The following is an 18,315-nucleotide window of genomic DNA, read 5'->3' as shown; positions in this document are numbered from 1 at the left end:
TATTCCCGCGATCAAAACTGTAGCAGTTGGAACTGATGTGCCTATGTCACACGGTTTATAGCTGATAAATGGAATTGAAATGCGTTGTCAGCAGAAACAACCTAAACAGTCCCGGACTTGGGACAGATATGGTGCTTCAAAAACCTATGAACCCGCGGTAAATTCGGCGGCGGGTCTACACAACTTTACAAACTTCATCACTTTACCAATATACCATTCCGAAAGCCCTAAAATTCACTCTAGATCCACATTTATCTCCACATACTACATAACCCCGATTATTGACATTATGCAGTTGGCAATCGCTACGATGAGGAAACCCATAGAGTTTACTGTTTCTTAGGACACTAATGAACCCTTTAGTTGCCTCACCCAGGCCTCTAGTTGAATCGGGTTCTAGACCCGAATCCCAAAACCAACACTCAGTTAACTTATTTCGAGTCTTTTTCATTTAACCATGGCTAGCAGCCATGCCACCGGAAGGTTGCACAAGGGCTGAGCTACTGCCAGGTTGACCAAGTCTAGACAGGGGGAGTCGAGAGGCGGAGGTCGGATTCGAACCACGGACTTTCTGGTCAGTAAATTCGCGCTCTAACCACTTGCGCCATCTCGCCTTCATCTCTCTAAAGGGTCATATTTAAACGTCCTCATCGGGACAAGGGAAATATCATTGTACTTTAGCGCAGTTTTACAGAGTCTGAATATTCTTTTTTCGTGGAACGCACAAAAAAGAGAAGCGCTATTTTCTGATACCAGCTTCCATTGAAGGCGTCCTATTAGTCCTCGAGGATTTTCCTGATCACATGTTTGTTCACATAAGTCTGCATAAGGCAATTTTAACGGTTTGAATTTCTTTGTTTTGTCAGGTGGGAAAGATACTCTGGAACATAAATCAGTCTGAAACGTAGCAACAATCGCTTTTACACTTTGGCTGGGCTAATGAGTATGAGGATACTGAAAATGAAAGACATCGGGTCTACTCATTTCAGCCAGGCACCAAGACGTTTTCCCATTTTTGGTTTCAGTTTGTCATAATCTAACCGTTAGAGGATGTTTTTGTAACTTGCCACTTCTGCTTCATCTGTCTAAAATTCGTTTGAACAAAGAACACGGATATCGAATATGTAGCAGTATTCGACTAAGCGCAAGATAAGTGTTGTTTCTTCTGATAAATGAAAACAAACCATCAAGATACTCTGTGTACAAAGGCATTTGTTACACAAGTGTATGCCCGAGGTTCCTGTGGTTTTCCGCATTGGAAATCATTCATTTTCAATTGAACGGAAAAAGAACTGGAAGAAAGTTTCACGCCATCCATTGTTTCCGTGCATATGAAGTCTCGATTTTGATTTTCACTGATCAGAAATCATCGCTGGGTTGGATAGAGAATTCCCCCTTGTATTGACTATGTTTTATACCCATAGTAAATTTCGGCGTCGACGGAAGATGGGCTGTGACCTGGTGACGAAATAAACAGGAAACTGACTCCTTTGAGTTTTGACGGAATAATTTACTGGGTAGAAGTGCATGGTACATATAATAAAAAGTAGCGACAAGCATTCTACCTCGAAGGATTGCAGTCTTTTGTTATCCCTGACTTTTTAATGAACTTATTTTTCCGACGAAATATGTGTCTTCCTAACTTTGAAATGGTCCTAGTTGGCGCCAAAAAATAGAACAACTTAATTATAGAGTTTATTTGTGAACAGTTTAGTTGAAAGTTCCCTCAATATAGAACTGCAACGTAAGGCCCAACGAGACGCCTGGAGCTCTTAACCATTGTTCGTGCAGCACAGAACGGCTAGAAGTTTGGAATGGTCAAGTAAGCCTAGGGTGATTTAAGGAATTTTATTTAAAAAATCTCTCTTGGTAAAGAAACACCTGACACACACTTGATACAATCTTGTTGAGCATAGAAAGTTGCACATTCTGGCACGCCATATAGTTGTCATTTGTCACCGAATGTGATTACTGGTCTAGCTCCTGTAAAAGTGCAAAAACTCGGAAATCCTTCTGTTACAATTATCTTTTGGCGCTAATCTGCCTAGAAAAGACAAGGGTTGACGAACGTCTAGATGGCGTAAGCCTGGACATGAGCGATTCAAAGACCGAGGTTGGTTTTTAACCACTACATATATGCGAGCCTAAAAATGTTTACCAGATGTCATATATTCTCCTCCGACCTGATTGTAAATACCCACAAGCTTTCATTTCTTTTGCCTTGCGCATCCTTTCCATTTGGCTAATCTGGATAGCTGCAAGTACTGATTTCTGAAAATTCGCTTGCTTGGATTTGCCATACCATACCTGTTATCTAGCCAGCCAAAACTATTGTCAAATGCGCATCGCTGTTACTTCCCAATAAAGATGAAACAGCTGTACAGCACTTTTGGGCATAGACTGACCTTACCTGGAACGCGAAGTTTCCTTTGAAGATATAGGTTTTGTCTATAAAACGGTACAACTCACCACAATAATCCCAGTATGCAGGATCAGATGACCCTAACTGAGGGGATTCTAAATAATTAACTCTAGTGATAGCAGGCAGCGAAACCTGCTTCACAAGCGAGTAAGAATAGCGTTGTTTGTTCCGTTTTCGGGGCGTCTGTTTCCCGTCTGGTCAATAAACACTGAGATATCCTTACGCTACTGAGAGACAAGTAACGATGAACTAAATCTTAGATGAAGGACAACGTCAAGGAATTTCCCAACCCACAGCCATTTGAGAGCTCAGTCATCGTCGTGAATAATTATGTTATGCAAAATCAGTCAACCAGATTTCATCCACTTACCAACTCCGACTTATAAGAAAGTGGCCCCGGTAGTTCTGCTTTACTTCGTTCCGATACCTTAATACCCATGGTATACTTTGGATTTGAATGAAGGTACAGGTCAGGAGAGCCAACACTGTAATCAGCCGGGCCAGGGAACTAGATATGGTAAGAGGAACAGAAGGTATGTCAACTAACATGTCACATTAGAAATGTCAGCACCTATTTCTAGGTTAAAAAAGAGCTTAGGCTAAACTGCATAAAGGCGCTATTGAGGTCGTACTAATCTAGCTGGAGCCTACAAATTTCAGAATTAATGTTGTAATCCTATCTCCAATCTGACAAGTTCAGAGGCTACCGCCAGGAATATTTTCGAATTGCTCGGTCATCTTTACATCCAACGAGATAAAACAAAAAGCCTAATGATGCCCGCACATCTGAACAAAAGTGGGTAACTGAACGAAGATTCATATGCCGATGAGTATTCATCTGCTTCTCATAATTTATCGTCCATTGAAGATTGCAAAACATAAAACCCGTGTCCGGATCCAAAGATGCTCCCTATGAAGTAGAGGCAAACGAATCCAAGCATTTCACCTGCAAGTTCACATGCGCACATCTTGGAAGCGTTTATTGCTGGTACAGTTCTGCGGGAGAAGGCAGTGGATTTAGGACAAGGTGTGCTAAGTAGATTTCACAGGAATCACTGGGGGGCTGTGGTGTTCCTATCCCAGTACAACGTATATACTCAAATGCTATGCTTTGTAGCCAATGTGGTATCCGATGATAGGTTGCGGGAAAATCTGTCGAAATTCGCTCAGTGAGACCTTTTTTTCAATGATTTGTACAAAACAGACAAAATCGGCTTCGGAAGTCGATTGTATCCTGCGTTGAGAGCCTGAAATTTCGCTGAAAGAAAAATTCCTATTGAAGCTATCAAGCCTTCAAAGGGAACACATGACTGTGTTACCCGGTTGCTACTGGAAATAATTCAGGCAAAACGTATTCTGGAAATCGGTCGTTAAAATAGAGCTTCTCGTCTTATTACCAAAAAGCAACTGAACTAATCTTTACTTTTTTGTTTTTACACGGACAGTTAGTTTATAAGTGCAATGGTAGCTGCCACTCTTTCGTGAGCTCACCTATTCTGTTGCATAAGAAAGGAACTCATTTTCGAACAGCTACCTCACTGTCAAGAACTCCCGTTTACATTCAGGTAAAAGGCACAGAAGAGTTTGGAGCACCTGATTATCGGGTTTGAACGCAGTGTGCATCAATGGTCACTTACGTCCCCTAAGGTTAATCTTTGTGTGACGACAAGGACCTGCAACAACTGATAACCTTGCCAGTTACTCCCATCAGGTGAAAAGAGGTCGACGCGTTGTAAGCCATCCTGACAGGTTTTGCAGGGAATAAATTGTTTATAATATGGTTGATGTAGAAGGCTACAAAGGCTTTACTAATGATAACAAACAAGGAAGTTGCCGCTTTTGAAGGTGTTGACGCTCCCCGCAGGATAGAGCAAGAGTGGTTCCAATCAGTTAGTGGAAACTGCAAGTCTCCATTTTGGGCTGTTTTCCGTCTGATGACGCTAAGAAATCCTGTAAATGGTTGAAGATGTGGTTTTATGTATCCAGTGAGGGAAATTAAAATAGCTTCCTTATACTCTAGCGAAACAAATCTATAATTCTCCAGATTTCGGCCACCATATCTCTGTTTGCCAGTCCCAATAACATGAAACTTTCTGGATGGGCTCAAAATGATAAGTCTGAGTTAATTACCGATGTACACTGCGGTCAAACCAATACTGTTCTCTCGGTTGCTGGACTCACGCTACTTGCAAAGGCTTGCAGGTTTTTGGAAAGTTTTCCTTCTGCTGGTGCCACTGAAAAACTAGAAGTTCATCGTCACATTGTGACCACACATGAAGGCCAGGGGCTGGCAAGCCTACATCGAGTCAGCTAACCTTTTCTACATAATCTCACCTCCTAATCGGCACGACGCTTGTTCCAGCTCAACTGCACTGCGTCTAAGATATCCATGATGCTATCAAATACACCGTGCAATTCTTATTGCCTGACTCATTTGTGATGATGTACTGTCCTGCCCGGGGGATTAGAGGGATTAATCTCACTCTCCGCACTTCGCTGTTCTGTGCCCACACACTCGAGGAAAGATGATGTCTAAAGTAAGGGTTCGTGCGCGAAGTGAATTCTCACGTGTGTACACGTTCACAAATGTGAATTCCTCCGAAACAGAAATAAAATGGTCGGGTTTTAAAGATGTGGTTAAGTTACAGCAAACTTGACCATAAGTGATTAGTATTCAATTAATTCCTAATAAACTATATCACACCACGATTGGGGGTGATTAAAGAATTTTTCTACCGGACACCACCACGATTTTCACATCAAAAATCCACAAACCCGCCAAAGAAACAGTGGTGGGGTACCTCATACCGGTTAGAGTACAACGGGATCTACAAAGCTGGAGAGTGCGCGAAAGTTGTGAACGCTTGCACAGATAAACACTCCAAAGTTGTAGACAAATTTTCTGGATCTCCAGTGTCATCTTTAGTGATTTTAGTGAACAGCCGGAATGGTAATACGAAAAAAGTCTTGTCAATGAACTCCTTATCGGTTGCTTGGGCAACGCTCTCGCCATTGTGAAACGGTATGTTATGCAGAATGCATAACTGAACTTTTCAAACTTAACTTTGAACTCGAGAAGAAAACCTTTATTCTTGCGTGTGCTAGTCAGCACAACTGTGTACACACTACTCAGTATTTCATTTGTTGGAATACGCCACACTTGAAGCAGGTGTAAACTACCAAAGCAACCACCCAGTGAACCACAGGAAGAACTATAATCAAACTCGATTTGTGGAGCGAAAGCACGCTTCAGTACATAGACAACGAGGAGAACTGAAAACCATCCAAAACAGACAATTCAGAAAGATGGCCATCCCGGGAAATTTCAGCGAATGTAAAAACAGCACGATCAGAGGAGACAGCGGATACCGTACATCAAAAACTCAGCATAACTCACAGCAATTTTTATATGACTGAAACTAGTACCTAGCCAAATAACTGGTGATTCTAGGGCAAGAGGAAAAAATAAACGACAGTACAAGAAATGTTTTTGTTGATTGAATTAGCCGCCAGAGATAACGTTTGACAAATTAAACAAATACTTTCTGAACAGATGAAAAACACAATTCAATCATTGGAAGAAGTGATCCACTATGCATGACTTTCTTGAAATAAAATAAAAAAGGACACAAACATATTCAACGAAATCTGGAAGGCTTGGCACCTGTGTCGTCGAGATGAGCAAGCGAGTTCCTAGGAGCACAATACTCAGTCATAAATTTAAGCACTCCATCCACTGTACACAATATACAAATGAAAACAAAAACGAACTATTTGGACAGCCAAAAGGGAATGGGAGTAGCCAGGTGGTGATCAAAAAAACCACACCATCGGTAAAACAATAACCACAGGACAACGTTCGGATGGGTTAAGCTGAAAACTCTTCTAAACACCGAACAACCAGAAAACGACGTAGCCAATACGATGGACCAATCAGTCATAACTAAATGTCATCCATGCTTAGCAAAAGGTTTATAAACTTCAAACTACGGCGCAACGTTAATCGAATGCACAATACTGATATACACTCGATTTCTGACAAGAAGTAATTCAAACGAATTGCATGACATAACTCAGCAAACAAAACAACAGTTAAGTAGACTACTAACACTGCCCTCATTTGTACACCTAAGTTGATGGGCTATTGAATATACATCCACAAAAATCTCCGATAGTCATCAAATACCTTTATAGTGGGGAATACCCTGTAACAAATTCTCGATGGCGTGGAGTGTATAGGCTCGCCGAAATTGAACTCACCTTGTTGAGTATCTGAACGTGTGCGTCGTTTCGCCCAGCCATCGTGTAACGGGGCCCAGTAGGGATTTCACTACGTTTTGATGGGTCCGGCAGAGTGTACGCATTGGGAGCTGAAGGGAGTGAACATCACGTAAAATGTCAGTTTCTCAAAGTGAGACCGTTGCTCAGGATACTTTCGGGGACATTTCCTTGAGCCCGTATAACTCGAAATCCAGCACGATTAAAGTTTGGGAATTTAATCTACCAATGGGCACCCTGGCAGTATCTCAGCCTTGGTGCTCACTCTGGATGATGCGAAAACAGTGAAACAAAATAACGCTACGGTCGACTGCTTGGTTTTTTATTCGCAGCTGTCGAAAAAGCAATGACATATGAATCTCTCCATACGGTTCTTCCTAAAACGCTTCTTCTAACAGTGGCCAGTTTTCTGCGACCTCACGGTTTTCTCTGCAGACAATCACCTCCAAGCACAAGACTGCCTGAGGATGAATAGTAGTAAATTTGCTGCTGTCCAGTAAAAATGACATCCTGCCCAAAATCAGCCAATGGCCTGAATTTTATATGAAGCAAAACTTCCATGATAAAGCTTCGAAGGATTTTTTGACAATTTAAATGAGCGAACGTTTATTTCGGTGTTAAAATATTTCCAATCAGACATAAAGAACAAGTGACATTCTAAGCTTATTGACTGTTAGTAATAGCCTATAGGACGATATTGTACTGAGTGGAAATGCTAGACTCTATCTATCTCATGCGTACATCTATATGAGATTAATGTCTTCCCCACATTTTCCACGGCGAAAAATATCTTTACTTCGTCAACTATTGACGGAGGTTCAGCTGAGGTTAGAGTGTAAGTCCCAGTGCTACGTTTCTGGACCCTGATGCAGCTAGACAGATATTCGCATGTGTACCAACTGAATGAGTGGTCGTTTTGAATTGCTAACCCACAGGGAGTGCAAATACTTTCATTCGCTTTTGTGGCATTATTTTTAATATCTTTTATAAGAACTTATGAATTGCAAGAAGTAAAGATAAGCAATTTCGGCAATTTCCATCCCTCGCAACAAAGCACGCTACAATAATAGCGCCAGGAAAAAACTGTGGCATTATTTTTAATATCTTTTATAAGAGCTTATGAATTGCAAGAAGTAAAGATCAGCCGTCAATCAGCACTTTCCATCCCTTGCCACAAAGCAGGCTACAATAATAGCGCCAGGAAAAAACATACTGTGGGAACAGAAATCCTTAAAGCAGTGAACCTAGCTGCAGTGAAAAAATTCAGAGTTTCAATCACACTCACCATAACGCGGCATGCAGACCAAGGCCAGATGAAAGGCATTTGTTAGGGTCTCAGTCAAATAAGGAAGCGTCGATGGACAAAGCAAACAAACTTGAGTATCCGCGACAGTGTGGTACGCCGAAGTGCGTCAATTAAACGAATCAATGTACAAGTGTGTGTAGTTTACTGACTACATACTTTCTTCAATCATTTTGCAATTCAGCCGCTGGCTATCTGTTTCAAATTTAGGTCGCTTATGCAATTAACAAGGAACCAGTCTTAGAGACTATTATGGTCCAGGTCATCTCTGCTTCAGGCGTCTAAGCCTTGAACCTTAAAAAAATGACAGTCCAGCGAATAAAAATTCCTGTATGCTTCTTACAGGGGAAACCAAGACGTGCGCAGGCTCACCGATTATTAGTGCGTTTATATTACATTAATGACCAACGCTCCAAGTAAATTAGTTCACTTGCTTTTGGTTGAGCTATGTTCTCTTGGCAGTCAGAGTGCGTTTCTCCTAGTGATCACCTGTCACTCAGCCTGCTCAAAGGTTTGTCACGCACCTGTGATTTTCTCCCCTTCTTGCAAGTTACTGCATAGCAGTGTGTTTTTTTACTGAAAATTGAAAATCAAAATTTGAGAAGTGGTTACCCGGAAAAATTAGTCTGGGAAACTGCGCCCGTAGCACAAGGGGCAATTACGGTTTAACCCTTCAGTCACCCACCAGCTACCAGATAACGTAACCTTAATATTGAAACTTCGAGACCCCTTGATGTAGTTTTTGAACATTACTTACTGTCCGCATAACAGTACAGCCAATCCCAAACACCTCCGTCATTTTCATCTGCAGTCCCAAAATAACATTTCCGTTGACTGATGACAGAGCAACATTCAACATTTGCAACTAACGCTAACTATGCGCGATTTTTAAGGGTTTTGTGATAAATTTTTCGCATGAGACACAACAGCAAATCACTTCACTGTAACTCTAACTGTGGTTTTTCAAGAGCGTTACAGTCTACTAACTGGTAAAATCTTCTAAAGAAAGCACCATTTGAATGACCCCACCACACTTACCCTCCAGTTAGGAGGAAACACGCAGTGCGTTCCAATTCAGGACCACCAACACACTGTTTCCATGTTTATATGTGGCCCTTACAAGAGTTGTGGCGTTTGTGTAATAATATAATTCACAAACGCATGCTACAATTGCTGCATGCATTGTTGACTTTATGATCCTTTGTGGAGTGATATCAGCTCCTCCTGGCTTGATTTAATTCCTGAGCTGGAAATAATCTGTGTTTTGGTGGTTTTACACTACTCTCGGGGCCGATGAAACTCTGGGCGGCCCATTACCAGTTTCTCTAAGCTGAGCAGCTAGACCTACGCACCTATTTCATCCAATTTTTATGTCAAGTGCTATCAGGCTGATCAAAACAATTTCAGTAGGAAAGCATCATTTTCATCTTCCCAGGTGGGGCTCAGGAAGAGTGCACTCGGGCTCTCGTGAATCAGAAACTTCATTTGTTATGTCCAAGGCTGCCCTTGAACCGAAGCACTGTCGGTTTCGTAACTGCGATGGAGTAGTGTGGCAGCCTTAGTTTTACGGAAGTGAGTTGATCTTGACTACCTCATGACTGAGTTCGCAGTTAGACAATCCACTCTGAGCATGGCAGAGACATAATAGGCAGAAGTAGCCCTATATTCATACCTCAACATTCTGCCAAATAAACTAACCACATACTAGACGACACAAAGCAAGTTATTTCGTAAACTACTGACCAGGGATAGGTTTTAACTACAGAATGAAAACAGCGGAATACGAAGAGAAACATACTGAGGTTAAATCGGCCTTTTCGATCACAATGTCTGTTTACATCAGTAGTTTTTCAAACGTTCAGTGAATTCGCTGGGATCGTATCTGCAGTATAAACCAATGTTTCTTGTTTCTCCAGTGAATACATGTCTATTAACAATCCGCCGGTTTCACAGAAATGTGAACTGCATTTACTGTTATAACCATTTTACAAAAATTTTGGCTGTACATTCTAGATACTACAGTGCTGAATTCCGTGGACTCTTTAGCAGCTGGTTCTGAGATTTGATATAATCTATACAACTTGTTCTTTGTAACAAGCAGAATTAAATAGAAAAGTCTCGTGTAAGCAGAAAACATGACAATTCTAATTGTTTTCTGTACACTTTCTTAACAGTGGACAATTCACCTTAGATATTCCCAAATTTTATTTAGCCAGCACGGTGCTGGCCCCGGTGTCAAAGTTCGGACTTGATTACCGGTAAGGGAAACATTCTATTCTATCCAGGCCCGGTAGAGAGAACCCACTAAAAGCCTTTTCTAGTGCAACGTGTGAATTTATAATCAGGAATCTAAACATACTCTTTTGCAAGTTGAAAAAATCTCACTTGATAATGACACATATTTGGGTGCACATCGCGGATAGAGAAACCCATTGTGAAAACGTTCATCTTAGTTCGAAATAGACCCCTGAAAAGCCTGAAAATGGCATTCTCTCCAAGAGGCCCCCAAACCTCGTAAACTGTTTGATTTTGTCTTGTAGGTTATCTGCACGCTCTTAAAGATGACAGAGCTTAATGTGGAATGTAAAACTCTGATTCACATGGAACACCAAAACAACTCAGACCTGACTCGAATAAAAATAGGTAAACACTGTTGCCATTTTTGTGTTCCAGGGAGTTTCAGTGTCCTTGTTAACACACAGAGGATAAAGAATGATAAGGCTGTTTCTTTAAAGGTGATCCCAACCGGCGAGTTGTTCCGGCGAGTTTGAAACCTATCGAGGAAACGATGGCATTTCAGAAAGTACATCACTTACCACGCGACCTCTGTGTAGAAAAATAGTATATTTAGTCGAGTCGATCCAACAAAAATCTAAGATGGCCACCGGTTGCCAGCTTCATCATGGGTCATATCCCAACAGTGAAGCAACGATATAAAGCGTGAGTGTCTACTGGCGAAATGGGATTTGGAAGATCCTGTGAAAAGTAACCACTGACTTTTATCACGACAGAAATATCGTCGAACTGTAGTCATTTTAACTCATCCAACCGTCAGTCTAAATGATACTATTAGTGTACCCTGTGTAGGGGGAAAAAGTCGCTCCCCGAGTTGAGAAGATTGTCAGATGACAAACACTCAAACCGCGGTTGCACTGGCACGCGGTTGCATTCACTGTTGCACTGTCACTACAGTGTTACAAACATTTGTAGATAGAAAACAGCAGCCAGTTTTGCGAAAAACCAATCTGCTGCATCTCAAATGAAAGATAGGTGCAGGTTAGTTTCAGGAGAAATCTGGAAGTACCTCCCACGGACTCATTTTCATAACTATTTGGCAAATAATGAGTCCCCTTCGAATTTTACGTAGCATGCAATTCGAAACATCCAAGAATCACTGCGATTGTACAGGTTCACTGATAGAAATTGCCTGTTGTTCATCTGGTTCAGTTAGAACTATGTGAGAAAAAATAAATCGTTGCAATAGGTCAACAAACTGTTTCAAATGACAGATACACTTGACTAGGAATTACATCTCTAATACATTATGGGATAAGGCGCCAAGTAAGTTAACGGTGCTTCACAAAAGGGCCAAACGAATACTGTCGGTTTCCAGCAGCACACACCATCCATCAGCGAATCTTGTCATCATACATAATCGGGCACTCCTTCAGAGGGTTTGACTGGAAGCTGCCAACAAGAATGTTATTAACGTCGAGAAGCACTGAGTGGATCAAGCGGACCTAATTCTGTAAGTTGTGCAACACCATCCGAATTCGGTCATTGTTCTCCCATCCCTCTGCTACGTCGAAGGCTGACAGACTGCTTGCTTCTTTCTGACATAAGGACTGCTGTCGACAGACAAATTTGTGGTGGAGAAGATGAAACGGACACTTTGGATGAAGCCGGTCCGCGCTAAGCGCGTTCTTTAGATATCCAACGCTGGACAAGTAGTACGCTGGCTTCCATGCCGTATAATCTAGTTTAAATTTGTAACCACGGCTTTAGTAGGTTTAATAAAGTCACAAAACTTGTTGCTCTAAATGTCTACAGAACTATGCGTGTGTTCATCTAACCTGGAGTTCCCAAAATCAGAGAATACTTAGCAAGTAAGAGGATCAGATTAAAGATCCTTCAATGTGAAAGTTGGACAATTTAACAATAAAAGCCATTTACTGCTGGCAGTAGAAAAATCCAGATAGAAATGCCAAGATCAGCATCGTGAGTACATAAAATATATCAGTTTGATTGGGTTAAATATTTTTAGTGTGCCCGTCACGTACGCACGGCACCATCGAGGTCTTTGGGTAAGCGATGCTAAACAGTAATCACCTCGATCCGTCAATATTAGAGAGCATTCCTAAAACACTAAAAGTAAAAATCGGTAGAGTTTTCGTGTGCACCGGGTAAATTAAAACCTTGAACAAAAATTAGTTTCATCAAACGGTGAATAAACATAATCGAGAATCAACAGGATGACAAATCAACCGGAGAGCTGGACACCAGCAGACACATCGGACGACGAAAATTTAGGAAGCACTGTGCAATGTGAGATTTTGTAAATCTCAGTGTCATCAAAATGTTTGGAGGTTTCATGTAGTTTTAAGACTAATATATGACAAACGAGAATAAGTTAATTGCTATACTTGGCATTGAGGATTACCTGGTACTTAAGCATATCCTTTTCCATAGTCCTGTGACCACAGCACAGCCGAGCCAAAAAATACTTGCTGAGTGATGAGCCAATAAGTAATATATTCGTAAAAACGCCTCACTTCGTTCACCAGACCGACATATCCAACCGAACAGTGTAGCCAATATTTTTAGCTTTTGGACACTATTTATAATTTCCAGTGCAATTCACAGGGACAAACTAATTTTGACATAGCCCACAAATTTCGGATTCAATTGCCTGAAGCCTACCTCAAAATTCTTGCAAGCCTTGACAGATCCTGTGGAACCTACAATGAGCCTCCCAGTAAAGGTTGTTTCATTTTCCCGGGTTTGTAGGCGTGGAACATATGGGATATTACGAGAAAAAGGGGGTACTCATGTTGTCATATCCTAGTTAACTGAACCAGGACCTTCATATCTTAATAATAGTCTTGAATAGTTGTGTCTCTTCCGTGGTTTCGTTTTTCCCCTATCGTAACACAAGAATCGGACAGGATATTAACCATTTTCCTATTATGACCAGGGAGGCTGTACAGACTAGGGTCTCATGCTTTTTCCCTTTTCTGTGCAATGTTTCCACTAGATGAAGTTGGCCATTGTGAACTTAGTTAAAGTAGATTAACGAATTTACAGGCAGATCTGAAACATCCAGATAACGTTGTATGTGGAGAGGAGTGGCAAGTTAAAAGCACACCGATTATTCCCGTGCAAATCAATTTTGGGAAGTTTTGCTTTACAATAGAAATGAAGTGAATCTGCAAGTTGTACCGCACGAGGGAGTAACGGCGGCGTGGACCAATCATTTCACAGCCCTGGCTTTTTTCCGCGATGAACGGAAGCTGATTATACTTTAAAAGGTACTTTCGCATCCGATGTCCATGCATAATTAAGAGCAGGGTTCAAAATTGAACTACGGTGCAATTCGTCATCACACTGGACATTGGTATCCCAATAATAAGTCACTATGCGCATGTTTTTTGGGCCGTCTTGAGGACCTCCATCGAAAGGTTGTGATATGATTGTGAGGTGCAACTGAACCGAATTGTCAGCAATTGAATTGCTAGTATAAAAACTACTGGGAGATTTCCCTCAGTAGCAATGAATAAGCATGCTCACCATACGGCGCTGGTCCCGATCAAAAAACTGTTTGCATGCGTCAAACCAGCAACATCAGCCAACTTACCTGGTGTGCCGTCGGTCTTCAGTGAACGTAACATTTGGCCCATTTGATACGAAGGGGCCATAGGAAATACCAATTTACTGCCCGGATCAACATTGTAATCGGCTGGACCTGGACCAAAACCAAACTTTAATGGTGGTTTCATTCCAGTAATAGTATATTTTGGTGAAAACACGTCACCGGTGTTCGTCATTTTACTATTTTGGGCGTAAGCCGCAGGTCCTGGACTTTGATCGTAATCTTGCGTCTTCAGCATTTTAGCCAGGCTATACGAAGGAGCCTTGATAAATGTACTCCTCATATCATGGTCCTTTTCACCAATTAATGGTGGCAACATATATATGGGTCCTGGTGATTTATACATTGCCCCGATCGGGCCTCGAGGCTTTGTATAGGGATAACCCAGCTGTGTCATTGTGTATCGCAACAAACCAAGCTGCCTCAAAACTGTGTACAAGGTTGTAACTGTCGCACCTCTGGCTTCGTTCGAAACGTCGTACTATTGATCTCACATGTAGGGGGATCGATGGTCATGTGATGGTTGGTTTCAGTGTTATACTAGATTGGTGACCTTGAGACTTTTCAATTTTTGCTGCGGCCGAACGGTCCCATTGTTCTGGCTGTTCCTTTCAGTAGATATCTGTCTAGCTTGGAGTCGTGTTTACACAAAAGGAGGTCAGTTGACGTCAGTGAACCGTGTTGAGGTTCCTTACACCGACTGATTCGTGGTTCTGCAGATTCATCACGATAAAGTGATCCCTCAGCAGGGGCTTAGCAACAAATCGGCATCACCACTGCACCCAATGGGGCCTATTAAGGAATTCTTACGTGTAGGCACACATGTCGAAACCATACCACTTACACTACGTGCTTTACTGCAGTGCCCAAAGTCTGGTGGGTATGCCGAACTTCACAGGCACCACCAAACAGCTTTATGGTATTGTATTTCAACGACGGAACCTGGCTCTACGACACGGAACCGCCCGTCAAAACCCTCAACACACGTGATAGGTGGTGTGGAGGCAGTGTCATCCCCTATTGTGACAGTAGCTTGCCGTGTGACCTAGAATCATTCAGCTGCAAACCGCGCAAGTGTTGAACAAAAATCGTGCAACTATCCTTAGAACTACAGCCACTGTAATCTTCAGCTGTAGAAATCATGTCGTTGTGCAGTAGTTTTAGCTGCCTTCGTTTTCTTCACAATGTTCGGTAACAAGTTTGATGGGTGCATCAATACAAGGTTATCAATGGACTTTTCATAGTAGATATTAGGAGCGTAAGCTATTCATTAAAGACAACAGCTTGGATGCATGCGTAACTTGGCTATATCTGTCAATGTCTAGTCATTGATATGTCTCATTGAGTTTCCCATCCAGGGAGACGGCAACGACCAGCATAAAAGCTACTCTGGCCTCCTCAATCCGGATAGAGGTATCATTTTCCGTGAGGCCGTCTGGACTGACACAGCTGCCCAGGTAAACAAATTTGTCTACTAAATTTACTCCTCCGCAGGCATGAGGTTAGGGCTCAAGCCTACTTAGTCTTGCAGCAGCGCTTCACACTTTACAGGGATGAAACACGTGTCGAACCATGGGGCAAAATTATTTCGATTGTCTAATGTTTGAATTATGACGGTGTCATACCCAAGGAGAGGAATGTCGTTCGCGTACTCGATATGAGTGAGCGAACGCCCCGGTAGTACTACGCCCCACATGCATTATAGGCTGGCAGTGAGTTTTCCATAACTGCACCGATAGCTTATTCGAAGGGGAGCGGTTAAAACGAGCAGCTCTTCCTCACACCACTTGATATAGTGAACTCAGGCAAGATCTACCCATAGACCAAACGTCTGCGGGAGTTAGAGTACCGCGCCTTAAGGAAGATCAAGAATTTATGTGGAACACCTTTGCCCCACAGACACTTCCATAGTACCTAAGAGTCCACAGTGTCAAAGGCGGCATTTAAGTCAAGAGGGACGACCATTGTTGTGAGCAGTGTCGCTGTTCCAGAATCTGTCGGAGAGTGAGAATTGATCAATGCATCTTCTTGCAAAACGGAACCAATTTTGGTTTTCACGGGTCTGTCTCTCTGTGTTCGTTCAACAACGACAAAGCACCTTCACTGCCGCAGCTAACAGGCTGATGCCGTGGTGGTTTTCACACCGCGTCCGCCTAGTCTTTTTGAAGATAGGGATAACTGTCGTCATGACCCACTCTGCAGACACTTCCTCTTCACTCCGTGTCGCTCTAATGAGCTTTGTTAGATAAGTCACCAGGAATTCTCCGCCTTCTTTGAAGAGAGCTGTTTACAGACCGTCCGGTCCTGGTGCCTTTTCACATTTCACTGCGGATATTTCATATTTCATAGCTCAGTGGTCAGAGCGCGAATTTAGTAACCGGAAGGTCCGTGGTTCGAACCTGACTTTTGTCTCTCAACATCCACTGTCTTTGCTTGGGCAACCTGACAGTTTTCCAGCCCTCGTGCTAGCATGGCAGCTAGGCCCAGAAGAGCTTTTGCAGCTAAATGGTCACCTTTTTCACTGCATTTTAGTGCTTCTTACGAGCGAATAAAGTTTCCGTTCCATTCGCCCGTATGCAGTTTGCAGAGGCATTTTTGCAGAAAGCTAGCTAAACTGCTCGAAGTGTTCATCCCATCTCCATTCGGCGGTTTTGCGAATGCATTTTTAACTTTTGTTTTGTTAACGTTTTGTTGGTCGTTGCTCTCCCTTGGTCACTCGATCGTATTAGCTAGTATACAGCGCCGCTATCGGTCTTCCCTTAATGTCTTCATTATTTGGTGTTTAGGGGAGTTTACGTACCTTGTTGCACTCGTTTATTGCTGGTATGGATTTCCTGGCATTAATCAGTGCTGACGATCCCGACGATATCCTCCGGTTATTTGCTCATATCGCAGAATTAGGACAGACAGGACTGAACACCACTAGCATGTCTCCTACATTTTGTCGTGCTTCATCCTTTTACACTACTGGTCTACTGAAGATAATTGTTGAGGTAGCCCAGATCGATACTTCTGAGGTACGACAGTTCTCCGAAAATGGTTTATTGTCATCTTTCTTGCTGACGTGCAAGGGCCTGTAGAAAGCCAATTTTTAGGCATGATCGAAATCAGGTTGTGTATCCCAGAATAACTACAGTCTTGAACAATAGCTCCGTCGCTAGCTGATGATCACGTAATCTTGTTGGGTCCACAGTTAGTTTGCATTTGGTGGCCGCCAGGTTAGGCGATACGAAATTCTATACTGAAAGTTCGTACTAGCCAGAAACGGCTGATGATCTGCATACGACTTGATGAGCCTCTCTCCGTTGTCTGTGCGAAGAGCAGCGACTCCGAACCGACCTAAAGAGCCCAGATGACTCACTTTCATTCATATTGCCTGCAAGGATCACAGTGTCAGTGCTTTTGCCTTGACGAATGAGCCCGAATAAATCTAGATAGAAAGTATCCTCGGTGTCTGAACTGCAGTTCTTTTCGGGCACATGCCGACACTAAAAACAGCTGGCTTTTGAGTAGAACCTAGGTTCAAAAGTATTCAGATCGTATTGAACAATGTGCCGACGTCACGGTCAGTCGTTGGGCGATCGGAATGTACGGTTTTTAGGACCGACTTCCTAACCCGCCCTTCCTCAGGGAAAGGCAGCGTCGTTGCTTCCATGAATATAGATGTGCTGGTCGCCTTCACACTCCCATTGCAGAGGTACGATTTCAGACCGACTTCCTAACCCGCCCTTCCTCAGGGAAAGGCAGCGTCGTTGCTTCCATGAATATAGATGTGCTGGTCGCCTTCACACTCCCATTGCAGAGGACAGTACGATTTCATCTCCCGACCGCCTCGTATTGATCTCATCATAGTACGAAGTCTCTCTCCTCATAGTCTAATTGCTCCACTTTGGCCTTCGGGCATGGTTGCACCTTTTGGGTGGGTCGAGGCGACAGTCCTGCCTAATCAGCGGTCGACGACGACCGGAGAGTGGTGATGCATCACATCCACGGGGTACCAAAAGTTACCCTAACGGATCGGGGGTCTTGCTTTGAGAACGAAGAGTTTAGGAGTTACTTGCAGAAGCTGGGTATCAGCAGCTAACGGCGGCGCAAACAAACGGCTGGGGGCCGAACAAATAATAAATAGCTTCGCACCGAAGGCCTTCTTCCTTTCGTTTGGTCATCATCATCATCGACAGCATGACCTCAGTGTTCAACACCGATGCTTCACTGCCGTACAACCATGACTTATTTGAAAGCCTTATTGTAAAGAAAAGAGTAAAGGTGGACGGGGGACTTAGTGCTAGCGTACCACAATCATTCCGAGGTGCCTACACCTCCAGACATTCACTCAGGCAATCTGGATAGAAACTGACAACAAGAACGCCATTGACATCGGTTGGCAGCCATATCTTGTAGTGTCTCCAACCAGGCACAGTGAGGATCACGCGGTCCCCATCC

General features: G+C 42.8%; 2 protein-coding genes across 2 annotated transcripts in view; one reads left to right on the top strand and one right to left on the bottom strand.

Moving 5' to 3' along the window:
* Positions 1-1,127: 1,127 nt before the first annotated feature.
* Positions 1,128-14,362, bottom strand: T265_07739 (hypothetical protein; the record flags this gene model as incomplete). The annotated part of the gene is made up of 4 exons (XM_009173338.1): positions 1,128-1,458; positions 2,793-2,930; positions 6,683-6,792; positions 13,858-14,362. The coding sequence occupies 4 exons, from the start codon at positions 14,267-14,269 to the stop codon at positions 1,360-1,362; spliced, it is 759 nt and encodes a 252-aa protein (XP_009171602.1).
* A 3,692-nt stretch (positions 14,363-18,054) lies between these two features.
* Positions 18,055-18,315, top strand: part of T265_07738 (hypothetical protein) — a gene marked incomplete at both ends in the record, with an annotated part of 8,425 nt that continues 8,164 nt past the window's right edge. The window contains one exon of the mRNA XM_009173337.1: positions 18,055-18,181. Coding sequence (XP_009171601.1) covers positions 18,055-18,181 — 127 coding nt within the window. The remainder of the gene's footprint in view (positions 18,182-18,315) is intronic.

This window comes from Opisthorchis viverrini, assembly GCF_000715545.1.
Source record: "Opisthorchis viverrini unplaced genomic scaffold opera_v5_181, whole genome shotgun sequence".
Taxonomy (NCBI): Eukaryota; Metazoa; Platyhelminthes; class Trematoda; order Opisthorchiida; family Opisthorchiidae; genus Opisthorchis; species Opisthorchis viverrini.
The sequence above is the reverse complement of the archived record's forward strand: the minus strand, read 5'-3'. Positions and strand labels throughout refer to the sequence as shown.